The following is a 12,172-nucleotide window of genomic DNA, read 5'->3' as shown; positions in this document are numbered from 1 at the left end:
GAACGCCACCAAACAGAGCAGCAATGAAACTCACCAGCTGGCTGCCCAAGTTACAGAACTGACAAATACCCAGAGTGTGAAACTGTCATGATGATGTAACAGGAAGTTCTTTAAGGTTGCATTCGAGTAAAGAAAAGAGAATTAAACTTCCTGATGGTACTGAGAGTGAGTCAGATGGCACACAGGAAAATCTTACAAGCAGATATTCTGCTTGGCTCCACTGAAAAAACACGTGTGCTAGTTCCTGCTAAGACCGTTGTAAACTGGGGAAAGGAAAGCCCCAAAATGGCTGTGGAAGAAGACACCCCAAGGGAATATCACCGGGGACATGACATTTCTCTTAGTCTTGCCTCCATGAAAATCAAATTTTCAAGGAAACTGGCATTCAGCTGAAGTGAATTAATCAGAAACTCACTTTCTTCCGCTTTCTCTTCTCAAGATTCTGCTTCATTGCCAAGGACTTGATTGCTTGGATCCACGCATCAGCCATTCGCCGGATCCGCAGTCTCATCCATCGGAATTCTTCATGCTTTTTCATCATACTGTAGAGAATATTAACATCTGTACGAATTTCTGCCTAGAAACAGAAATTTAATAAAAATGAATAGGAGATAAGAAGCCCAAAAGCATAATGGTTTTCATGATGTGACGTTTGAAAACTTGAAAGAGAGAGTCAATTAAGCATGTGGCTTCAAAAGGGAGTCTGGCTCATTGAAGAACTCTGCCTGAAGGTCCTGGGGCTGCAAACTGAAGCAAAGGGCCACTGACTGCTGCTCCGCTATATAAGGGACATCATTAAAAATTCAGAAGCGGAGAAAAGCGGCACAGGCATTGCCAAGCCCTGAGCTAGGTCAAAATGTGTATTTTACAGTGAAATGTGCTTGATGCATCTTGAAATTGTCTGCACCTGAATTTATTGGCCCTTTGGATCTACTTCGGGGGAGCAGACTCCTGGGAAAACTGAAGTGTATCCTTAACAGACTACCTGCCATTATGGAGGCTGCCACAAAGCCTCATTCTGTCCACAAAGTAGGAAAATACATGCTGGCCCTCTAGTCTTGTCCCAATCCAAATAAACAAAAGTTTATTATTTTCTACAAGGAATTTAAAAGCCAGGGATATCACTTTCCTATTGTAACTGAATAAAATTTCGAATTCAAGCCAGAATAACTTAAAAGTCAGAAAGAGTATTTTTCTACAATAGCTGAATATAACCAGTGATTGAAAGAACAGGGAGAAATAATAACATTAGTATTTTTTTCATATAAAATCTAAAGAAAGCATGCTGAATCCATCTTTCAGCAGTCACCATAATTGATTCTAAACATTCATCTAACCATGCCATGACTCAACTATGTCCCAAGAATCCCATGGTCTAAGCGAGGCTCAGTAAACTCTGGCTCTTTGACCAAATCTTTCTTAGTTCAGTTGCTCAGTTGTGTCCGACTCTTTGCGACCCCATGGACTGCAGCACGCCAGGCTTCCCTGTCCAAAAGGCTCCAACTCCTGGAGCCTACTCAAACTCATGTCCATTGTGTCATGTGATGCCATCCAACCATCTCATCCTCTGTTGTCCTCTTTTCCTCCCACCTTCGATCTTTCCCAGGATCAGGGTCTTTTCCAATGAGTTGGTTCTTCACATCAGATAGCCAGAGTATTGGAGTTGCATCTTCAGCATCAGTCCTTCCAATGAATATTCAGGACTGATTTCCTTTAGGATTGACTGGTTGGATCTCCTTGCAGTCCAAGGGACTCTCAAGAGTCTTCTCCAATACCACAGTTCAAAAGCATCAATTGCTTGGCTGTCAGCCTTCTTTATGGTCCAGCTCTCACAGCCATACATGACTGCTGGAAAAACCACAGCTTTGACTAGATGGACCTTTGTTGGTAAAGTAATGTCTCTGCTTTTTAATATGCTGTCTAGGTTGGTCATAGTTTTTCTTCCAAGGAGGAAGCATCTTTTAATTTCATGGCTGCGGTCACCATCTGCAGTGATTTTGGAGCCCAGGAAAATGAAGTCTGTCACTGTTTCCAATGTTTCCCCATCTAGTTGCCATGAAGTATGAGACGGAGCACCATGATCTTAGTTTTCTGAATGTTGAGCTTTAAGCCAACTTTTTCACTCTCCTCTTTCACTTTCATCAAGAGGCTCCTTAGTTCTTCTTCGCTTTCTGCCATAAGGGTGGTGTCATCTGCATATCTGAGGTTACTGATATTTCTCCCGGCAATCCTGGTTCCAGCTTGTGCTTCATCCAGCCCAGCGTTTCTCATGATGTACTCTGCATATAAGTTAAATAAGCAGGGTGACAATATACAGTCTTGATGTACTCCTTTTTCTATTTGGAACCAGTCTGTTGTTCCATGTCCAGTTCTAACTGTTGCTTCCTGACCTGCATACAGATTTCTCAGGGGGCAGGTCAGGTGGTCTGGTATTCCCATCTCTTTAAGAATTATCCACAGTTTGTTGTGATCCACACAGTCAAAGGCTTCGGTGTAGTCAATAAGGCAAAAGTAGATGTTTTTCTGGAACTTTCTTGCTTTTTTGATGCTCTCCTTATTTTTCGATGATCTTCCTCACTCCCTGTTTTTCTACATAATGTTTTGTGAGAACATAGCCACGCCCACTCATTTACATGTGATGAGGGCTGCCCTGGGCTACAAGGTCAGAATTGAGTAGGCGTAACAGAGACTTCCTTATGGTCTACAAAGAGGAAAGTATTTACTATCTGGCCTTTCATGGAAAAAGTCTGCTGACCCCTGAGGAAAAGAATAAGGGCTTGAGTGTTAATATGAAGCTTTTCACAGCCCCTACCTACCTTTCCCAGCTCTTCTTCATTCCAGCTCCTTCAGACCCCATGGCCTTTTCCCAGGCTCTTCTCCTGAAAACGCCAGGCTCTTGTATGGGCACCTTTTCACCTCCCATCAGAGACATCTTTCTCTCCCTGACTTGGTATAAATCCATTCGTCACTTCAAATTCAACTCCAAGGTCATGTTCTCTTTACATCTCTCCTGACCCACGCAGGCTGTGCTGGCCCCTTCCTCATTAACTTCCGTGGGCCTGTGTTTCAGTGTTGACACGGGTGTGGTCACCATTTACCACCACCACCTTCATTACCAGATCACTGGGCACCTGCAAGTCTGGCACCAGGTCTTATTGACTTAGGAACCCTCGGAGAACTGCTCAATAAACAATCATAACGCTAACAGGGTCACGTGGTCACTCACATTTCCACAGGGCTGGGGACACAAGTTCTTCAGTTTCCTATTATTCCAGATTACAAGTGGCATCTCTAGAAGACTCTACATGTATCACTTGGCATCAGCTCCAAATCACAAGTCAGGTAAAAGGCTTCCAAGACCACTTACCAATGAGTTACGATCAGCTTCTTCGTAGGGATTTTTCGCTCTCCAAGGTAAATGGGGACACCAATTTTCAACCTGAGAAACAGGAACCAGAGACACTAAGTATGCGGTTCATTTGCAAATGAATTAACGTCTGTGCCAAGCCTCCAGCACAGTGCCTGGTACACAGAAAGTGGCTTATTATTAATACTCACATCCCTGCCTTCTCCATGATCCTCCAGTGGGTTATAATTGTTAATAATTATTAATTATTAGTCAGACTCCCACACTTTTAGCTAGCAACCCAGAGAGGTGTGCTCTCAGATGCAACAATAACCAGTCAAGGTCCCAAGAAGCATATGATTACACTTCACACCCGTCCTTCAAAAACTTCATAGTCACTAATTCCTTAATCATTTAATCTTCATACGTCTATGCAGAAGGAGAGGGGGCTCTTATGGTAGAAAGTTAAAAGATTTGAACACTGCCGCCAGGGGATAGGAATGCAAAGGTGCTTCTGTGCCATTTATTTAGCAAAAGGACAGGAATGATTTGTTATTTGCTCTGGCATGTCTGGAAAGGTAACAGCAAGTCATCTGAGGCACAGAACTCCATCATTTATCTCCAAATTAGGAATGCAACTGAGAGTTTAAGGCTAACGGATCAAGGCTTCCCCTCATTTTGTGGCTGTTCACTTCACACTATCTCAAGGAACAGGGTGATAAAACCTATTGGAAAGAGAGATGAGGAAAGAAAAAAATCCTTCAGCAATCTTGTGAGAGCCATTGTGGAAGATTGATTGTTCTGTCAATGCACCAGAGTTTAGAGAGCAGGAGAGGAAAGAGAAAGCAGAAGTACCAAATTTTACAGGAATGACTTCAAAGGGTACCAAAGAAAATTAAGGCAGATTTACATTTTCTACTAAATGAAGAATGCACTGACTGATATTGATGTCTGACCTCTTTGCTCAAACTGGCCATATAATTCTAAGATAGCATATCACCCATTAACTAATATGAGATTATTAAAGATGGCTAATAAACAGGAAATGAAAATAATGTTTCTATGGCCAGGTGGACCCATAAAAATGAACAGAGCCAGAGGGCAGGGGGCATCCTTGGAGGATCATCGAGAAGGCAGGGATGTAAGTGAGGTTAGACTTTCAGGTCAGCAATGCAGAGTCAGACAAGCTGGTTAGCCCCCAGTTCTGGGCAAGTTTTCAAAGACAGCAGTTTCACTACTCTAGAAATAAAGCAAGGTGATTTTGACTAGAACCCAAAATAATTGGGCAATTTGCATAAAGCCCTCTGCCGCTGCAAATGATCTGAAAGCAATATGCAGAGGGCAGCTAAGTTTGGGGGTGGGTAGAATTCCTGGATAGGAAAAGTATCATATTCTCTTTTCTTTTTGTGGAGTGAAATTAGACTTGACCAGCTTTGTGAATGGTTTCAGAGACTCAAATGGACTTCTTATAAGAAAGGTTGCAATGGTTTTTACTCGTAAGAAAATACCAACTTGCCTGAAATGTCTATGTCTAAAAACTGAGCGCTTACACAGCAGCATCACCATGAAAGGCAAAAATCACAAAGGAAAAACACTCTGTAAGTGAGAAAAACGAGGAAGAACCAGCAGAAAAGAAGGCTCCAAGGGCACGAAGCTGGTCCCAGCAGCACTGCACACATCCGTGCCTTGTGTGCTTAGGCTGGACTGAATTATTTAATTCAAATGAAATTTTTGTAAATGGACTCAATAAGACAGTGCTTTAAAGCATATTTATACCATGAAGGATTCAAATAGATTGCTGACCTGACTGCGAGACCTTCCACTGCACACAAAAGCGCGAGGGTGAGCAAGCAGGGCAGAGATTCATAGTCAATCCCATATTAAATAAATAACAGCAGCATGTCAGAATAAAAAACGTCCTCATGAAGAGCATGATAGGGAGAGATGAGACATGACTATGAATAAAGAAACTCAAGCAAAAGGAGACACATTAGTGAGATCAGATAAACGAGAGTACACTCACTCCTTCGCCCTTCGAAGAATCTTCCAAAATTTACTCTGATGAAAATACAGTCCAAGGTGATCTTCTAAAATATGACTTCCCTACAGAATACTCAAGACTTTAATTCCTCTTTGAAACTGATCATTCATCTCAGTTCTTCTTACTCTAAATCACTGGATAATACCATGTGAGATTTCAAGGGCATCTCAGTATGGGAAATGGAGTCAGTGTATTTTGAATTTAGCAAGAAATCTTACCATTACATACACACTCATAATAGAGGAAAAATTCATTCTGAGTATCTTGACACAGAATGAGGACAGTGGGTTTTTAGGGTGGCTGTTTTTGTACATTGTGATAAGCTAACTGGTTAACAAAATAATTAAATTATACATAAATCAATTACTCCATGGGGAGTGGAGGAAAAACAAACAAACAAACACAGTTCTTTCTGAAACCTCAGTGGATTACCAGGACTGGAAGAAAGCCAGCACTGGCAGTAACTCCACGTATTGAAACAAAACAGCCCTCAAATGAGCAACATTTTCCTAAATAAGAACATCATTGACAACACAGAGAAAATCTTGTTCAGGGATCGTAATTCAACTTCCTCATCCCTGTTTTGTCCAGTCTACCCTGGCTCCCTAAATGAGTTTAACCACTCAGCACACCATCCTACCTAAGAAAGCTGAAACCCAGGGAAAGCCCCCTGTCTTCCTGATCTAGAAGTTCTATTTCAACTCATTCTCATCATCTTAGTGTTCTTCTGGCTCTCAGAACCCTAGGGCCCTATTTCTGCCTGTGGTCACCTACTGACTTGGCTATAATTTTCCAACTGCAACCTTAGAGCTCTCTCTGGGATAAGATCTGTGGTGCTGGACCCTCCCACTGCCTACCCCCACCTCTACCGAACTCCTGCAAGTCCTCCGTCAGGCCCTCTGCCAGGGAAGCGACTCTGCAGCCTTAAATTCTCCCACAAATCGCTGTAGTGAGTCTAAGAATTGAAAATCATCTGAGTTCATGGCAACACGCATGCAACAATCAATAGAGTAGCAGAACCATGACTATAATAACCTTTGATTTGAAGGTGAAATTTCTACAGGAACTAATCTTTTTAGTGCACTAGCCCAAGGCTACAAAATAGAAAGTCAGGGGAGGAAAGGGTGAGATATATGGAAAGAGTAACAAGGCAATTTACATTACTATATGTAATGATAGCCAGGGGAATTTGCTGTATGGCTCAGGAAACTCAAACAGGGGCTCTGTACCAATGTAGAGGGGTGGAATGGGGCTGGAGATGGGAGGGAGGTTCAAAAGGGAGGGGATATATGTATACCTATGGCTGATTCATGTTAATAACAAAATTCTGTAAAGCAATTATCCTTTAATTAAAAAAAATTTTTTTTTAATATGAAGAGGAAATAGAACCAGAAAAGACTAGTCAGGCTAGACCTTTGGAACATGAAGGCATCTCCCAGAGAGAGGGCACAAAGAATCACTTTTCTTGAGCAAGGAGATCTAAAATGAACCAATTTTATTTTTGACATTCCTCCTTCCAATGATTTAAACTTCTTTGATCCGAGATGGTTTTGCAGCTTCATCAATGCACAATGTAAATCAAAGCAAAGTTCCTAAACAGACCTCAGGTAGGTCATACTTACTTTCAAGCTCTTTCGGATGGACAATTCTTACATTTAAGAAGAGAGAAACTACCAACAGAGATGCCTACAGCTCGAATTGAATTTTAAAGAGGGAAAAGAAATAATAAAATTACAGCAAAAATGAGTAGGAGATTTAATGTATATCTGCATGTACGTCTGCAGAACTAGCCTTAATCTCTGCAGTAATATTCTGTTCTTTTGAAAGAATAATAATCAGGCTCTGATATGGCCTCTTCTCTCATGGATAATGTGAAGTGGTTTTGCCTTAATGGATCACTGACATACAGAATTTCATCTGTATTTTTCCAAGAGTTAAGTGTGGTCAAAAAGTAAATACACAAAATGCATAAGAAAAGTCTAAGATTACCTCTAGAAATTGATGCCTTGGATGCTTAGGATTCTCTTCTTTATGTAAATTTTCATATTATGATTTTTTTTAAACAAAGAACATTTATTGAGTAATTTTTAAAGGCATTGCATTATATAAGCATACAATCATTGACTGAAGGTTTACAGTTCAGTGTGTCTGGAAAAAAAACAAATGAACTTGACTGCATCCCATCATTTAATCCCCTGAAGTGCCCCAGAAGGTGGGTACCATGCCCAGATTACACGTGAGGAAAGCAAGACTTAAAGGTGCCGAGAACCTGCAGAGGTCCACTCACTAGTGACTTTCCTGTGGCTCAGATGGTAAAAAAGTTTGCCGACAATAAGGAAGACCCAGATTTGATCCCTGGGTCGGGAAGATCCCCTGGAGCAGGAAATGGCAACCCACTCCAGTACTCTTGCCTGGGAAGTTCCATGGACGGAGGAGCCTGGCAGGCTAGGTAGGCTACAGTCCATGGGGTCACAAAGAGTCGGGCACGACTGAGAGACTTCACTTTCACTTTTCACTCACTGGTGAGTGGCGGGGCTGGGTGATGACTGAGATCCCGTCCCTGGACCAAGACATCAAGTGTCAGAGGCACTTTAAAGGGCAGGGACAAGAGGGCTGCTGAATCCGGAATCCACCAAAACAGATTCTATGTCCAACTCCACAAACAACTAGAGGTATAACCTTAAACCATGTGACTTTCAAATTTTCTCATCTACAACATAAAGGTGCTGGCTTGGGTACTCTATAGTAATTCTATTAGCTATGAGACCTAAAAAATATAGTTAGACACCACCATGCGGGTTACCTATCAAAATGACACAACTGATTATATTCATTAGGTAAACTGATGATACACACAGGTATATGCATACACATATTTGTTGTACTAATAATCTATCTAATGTAGCTACTCATTAAGGAACATGTTTTAAAAAAAATTTCAAAAAGATCTCTTTACCCCACTCCATGCTCCTCCCAGGCCTACTCTCCTTTTCTTAAAGATTCAAAAAGGAAATGCACATGGTAAAAAATGTCTCCACATGTGAGCGGTTCTAGTACCTGGCCCCATACTCTCCATCAAACACCTGAGCTGATGAATATTTTGGCCAAGTGGCTTGTTAGGAAAGGCTGTGCCTGGGGAAGCAGGTGGATGACAGAGAACAAGAAAAACCACAGTGCACCAAGAGCCAAGCACGAGGAAATGCGCTTCACACACATTGGGTCCTCTGGTTTCCACGTACTCACACAGGCAAGGTCGCTCATCATGACAGATGAAGGCACGGGTGCAGGGCGGCCCCATGGCTGGGGACGGAAGTGCCATCTGTCCTGTCCAGGGCCGGCACTTAGCAGGGAAACCAGACATGTGGTTCCTGCCGTCCCACGAGCACAGTCCAGCTTCCAATATCAGAGTAGGACTGCCTAGATCTTCTCCACAAAATCCTTCAGAAAGGGTTCCCTCTGCTCCCGCTGTGGGGCAGAGCTGGAAGGGCCATGAGAGTGATGACAACTTGCTGCCTGCAGCCTTCTTCCCTGATGTCTGTTCTGTGCAGCAGAGGTGATCATTTCAAAGCCTAAGCTGGATTACATCCTACACTAACTCAGACCCTCCAGGGGCTTCTCCTTACCCTTAGAATAAAACCCACAATTTACCCTCAAGCTTACACGGCTGTCTCACTCCCTCTGCCCTCCTAACAAGAACCTCCTTCCACATCCAAACACCTGCCAGGTTCATTCCTGCCTCTGGAGGTTTGCCGGACTTGTGAGAAGAGGGGAAAAGATGCTCAGCTAAATTCAAATTTCAGACAAAGGATGATTTTTCTTTTTAGTAAGCTGCATGCAGTATTTGTCATATGTGAAAGTGAAAGCGTAGTCGCTTAGTCGTGTCTGACTCTTTGCGACCCTGTGGACTATAGCCCATCAGACTCCTCTGTCAGTGGAATTCTCCAGGCAAGAATACTGGAGTGGGCAGCCATTCTCTTCTCCAGGGAATCTTTCCGACCCAGGGATCAAACCCGGGTCTCCCATATCGTGGGCAATTTTTTTTTTTAATCATTTAAGCCACCAGGGAACCTCCATTTGTCATATACTCACAGTTAAATAAATAAAACACTCTGCCTGAAATTCATGATCATTGGGCATCCTGTATTTTACCTGGTAACCCCACACCTCAGGCTTCAGTATCCACACTCTTTCTACCTGAAATGCTCTTCCTCCCGGAGTGCGCATGCCTCCCTCTCTTTCCTCCTACATACTGTGCTCCAACTTTTCCTGAGAAGCCTTCCCTGATCTGCCTTCTGGCCACTCTACCTCCTTACTCTGTTTTTCCTTGTCACACACACCACATGTGGAAATTATCTGACCCATGGGATGACTCCTGTTTGCTGCCCCAACGAATGTAAGCTCCTTAGGGACTTCAGTTAGCCAGTTCAGTGCTCTTTCCTTATCGGGAGAACAGGGCCTGGCATACAATAGGTCCTCAATCATTGCTTATTACATACAGAATGAAAAAATGGGTGACTTGAGTGCTAAAGATATTCATTATAAGGATACCCTTTTCCTTTTAAGTGGCACAATGTATTTTCATCACTGTATTAGAATCTTTCAACAATACCCTGAGGCAAGCATGGCAGGCTTTACCTTGACCTCATTGGAGATAAACTAGTCTGAAAACTCAAGGGAATGTTCTAGGCCACACAGGTAGGAGCTGAATCCAGACAGACATTTTTTTTCCCCAATGGAAAGGCATTTTAAACATAGAAGTGTGTACATGTCAATCCCAAACTCCCAAGCTATTCATGCATTTTCTGCAATATGCAATGCTGCCCCCAGCCATGGGGGGTAAGGCAGGAATATCAGAAACAGCAAATATGGAATCAATCATGTGCAAGAGAGCCGGGGGCTGGGAAGACCTGAGACAGGACTACTCAGGATATTAGGGAAGGGATAGGACTTCAAGAGAAACTGCTGTGTTTTCAACACACCCCAAACAAGTGGGGTTCTAATGAGAGGATGTCAGAGTTTCAAAAATCCATCCCAAATCTCTGTGGTAAGAGACCTGTCCATTTCCTTTATACAGGAGAAGCAACAAATGATTCCTCTGTCATGAACTATTCAGATAATAGAGAGATGCTTCTTACACTGCACAGAGGCAAACTCGGTCCCACTGGGCCTGGATTCACACTGAGGACAGTACAGCCACAGTCACCCAACTGATAAAAGTGGTCATATTCCAGTCACCAAGGACAGAGCTCCTCTTCTGTGGCAGTGTGCAATTTGCCTAAAGTGTAGATCCAGGCAAATAATGCTGAGTGACAATATGAAAGGGCTTCCCAGGTGGCGCTAGTAGTAATGAACCCACCTGCCAATGCAGGTAGATGTAAGAGACATAGGTTCAATCTCTGGGTCGGGAAGATCCTCTGGAGAACAGCATGGCAACCCACTCAAGTATTCTTGCCTGGACAGAGGAGCCTGGCGGGCTACAGTTCATAGGGTCACAAAGAGTCAGACACAACTGAAGCGATTGAGCACATGCATGTGCAAAACAGCTCTTCTTTTGCGGTAGTATGCAATTTCGCCTGAAGCGTAGATCCAGGCAAATAATGCTGAGTGACAATAAGAATAAAAGCTGGGCCAGAAAACTGTGCCTTCTAATATAAATGGCTAATTCCATTCTAACAGTCTAACCTGATCCTCTGCATTCCCCTATAGATAAAATATTAAAGAGCATTATATTAAAATTGCTAATAGGTGCTCAAAATGCCCTTGCTTCATGTCTCAAACTTAATGTTCTTAGCAGATTTTAATCTTAAAATTTTACAAAAACAATTCTTCAAGATTGGAAAGTTGATAGCTGGTGAAGTCAACCCACTTAGAACAAAGAGACAAAAAAGCTATTAACTACTTTTAAAAATGCTTTAAATAGAGTCATTCATTCAATAAATTTGTGTTCCAGGCACTATTATTCCTATAAACAAAACAGATAAAAATCTCTCTGGAGATGACTCTCCATACACTTTTTTTTAATGCCAGATGTTGATGGTCACCCCAAGACCTTTGCACTGACTGTTCCCCCCACCTGCTAAATACCTGTGTCAGACTTCTGAACCTCTTCCTCTCTCAGCTCCCTCAATATGGTGCTCACACATCCTCCTCCCATTTTTTCAGTAGGGTATTTTCTGAACATGCTATCTAAAACTGACACCATCACTTCTCATGAGCATTTTGAGTCCTATCTCAGTTTTATTTCTCTCCATAGTTCTATTGTAATCTAAAAGATATATATTTTACTTTTTGCTGCCCATCCCCTCCTATAAAACATAACCTTAAGAAGTGTTTGCCTTGTGGTTCACTGTCATATGCCCAGCATCCAGAAAATCCCAATAGCAATGAATTCCCCTGGTACCCAGACTATGGTTTGTCTTATTTCCCAGTAAAAGGAACCAAGAGGACTTACAGAAAACACCCAGGGTTATGTCAAAAGGCCTCAGAAGACAATTTGGCCCCCACTGGTCAAAGAAGGAGTAATATGAGAACTAGCAAGAAAATAATTGGAATGGATCAAACATATCCAACATAGTTCAGTCAATGCCTTGATTGAAACAAGGTGCTAATTGAAACAACAAGCATTAAAACAAGCAAGCAAACTACTGGTCACCAGTGGAAGATGCTAGGAAATCAGCAGAGAAATCAAGGTTTCCTTTATGACCTGTTCCTCAGGGTAACCAAATACCAGATGAGGACTCATTTCTCTATACAGAGTATTCCTGATATATTAAGAAAGAATCCTG

At 42.4% G+C, this 12,172-nt stretch overlaps 1 protein-coding gene across 6 annotated transcripts in view; it reads right to left on the bottom strand.

The window, feature by feature from the left end:
- MGAT5 (alpha-1,6-mannosylglycoprotein 6-beta-N-acetylglucosaminyltransferase) overlaps positions 1-12,172 on the bottom strand; it is a 394,309-nt gene that overhangs the window by 143,167 nt on the left and 238,970 nt on the right. For all 6 annotated transcript variants that reach the window (XM_065927827.1, XM_065927826.1, XM_065927828.1 and 3 more), the window contains 2 exons: positions 3,368-3,439; positions 416-577 (listed from right to left, as the gene is read on the bottom strand). In XM_065927827.1, the coding sequence (XP_065783899.1) occupies positions 416-577; positions 3,368-3,439 (234 nt within the window). The remainder of the gene's footprint in view (positions 1-415; positions 578-3,367; positions 3,440-12,172) is intronic.

This window comes from Muntiacus reevesi, chromosome 3, assembly GCF_963930625.1.
Source record: "Muntiacus reevesi chromosome 3, mMunRee1.1, whole genome shotgun sequence".
Classification (NCBI taxonomy): domain Eukaryota; kingdom Metazoa; phylum Chordata; class Mammalia; order Artiodactyla; family Cervidae; genus Muntiacus; species Muntiacus reevesi.
Note: the sequence above shows the minus strand (reverse complement) of the source record. Positions and strands in the feature narration are given on the sequence as shown.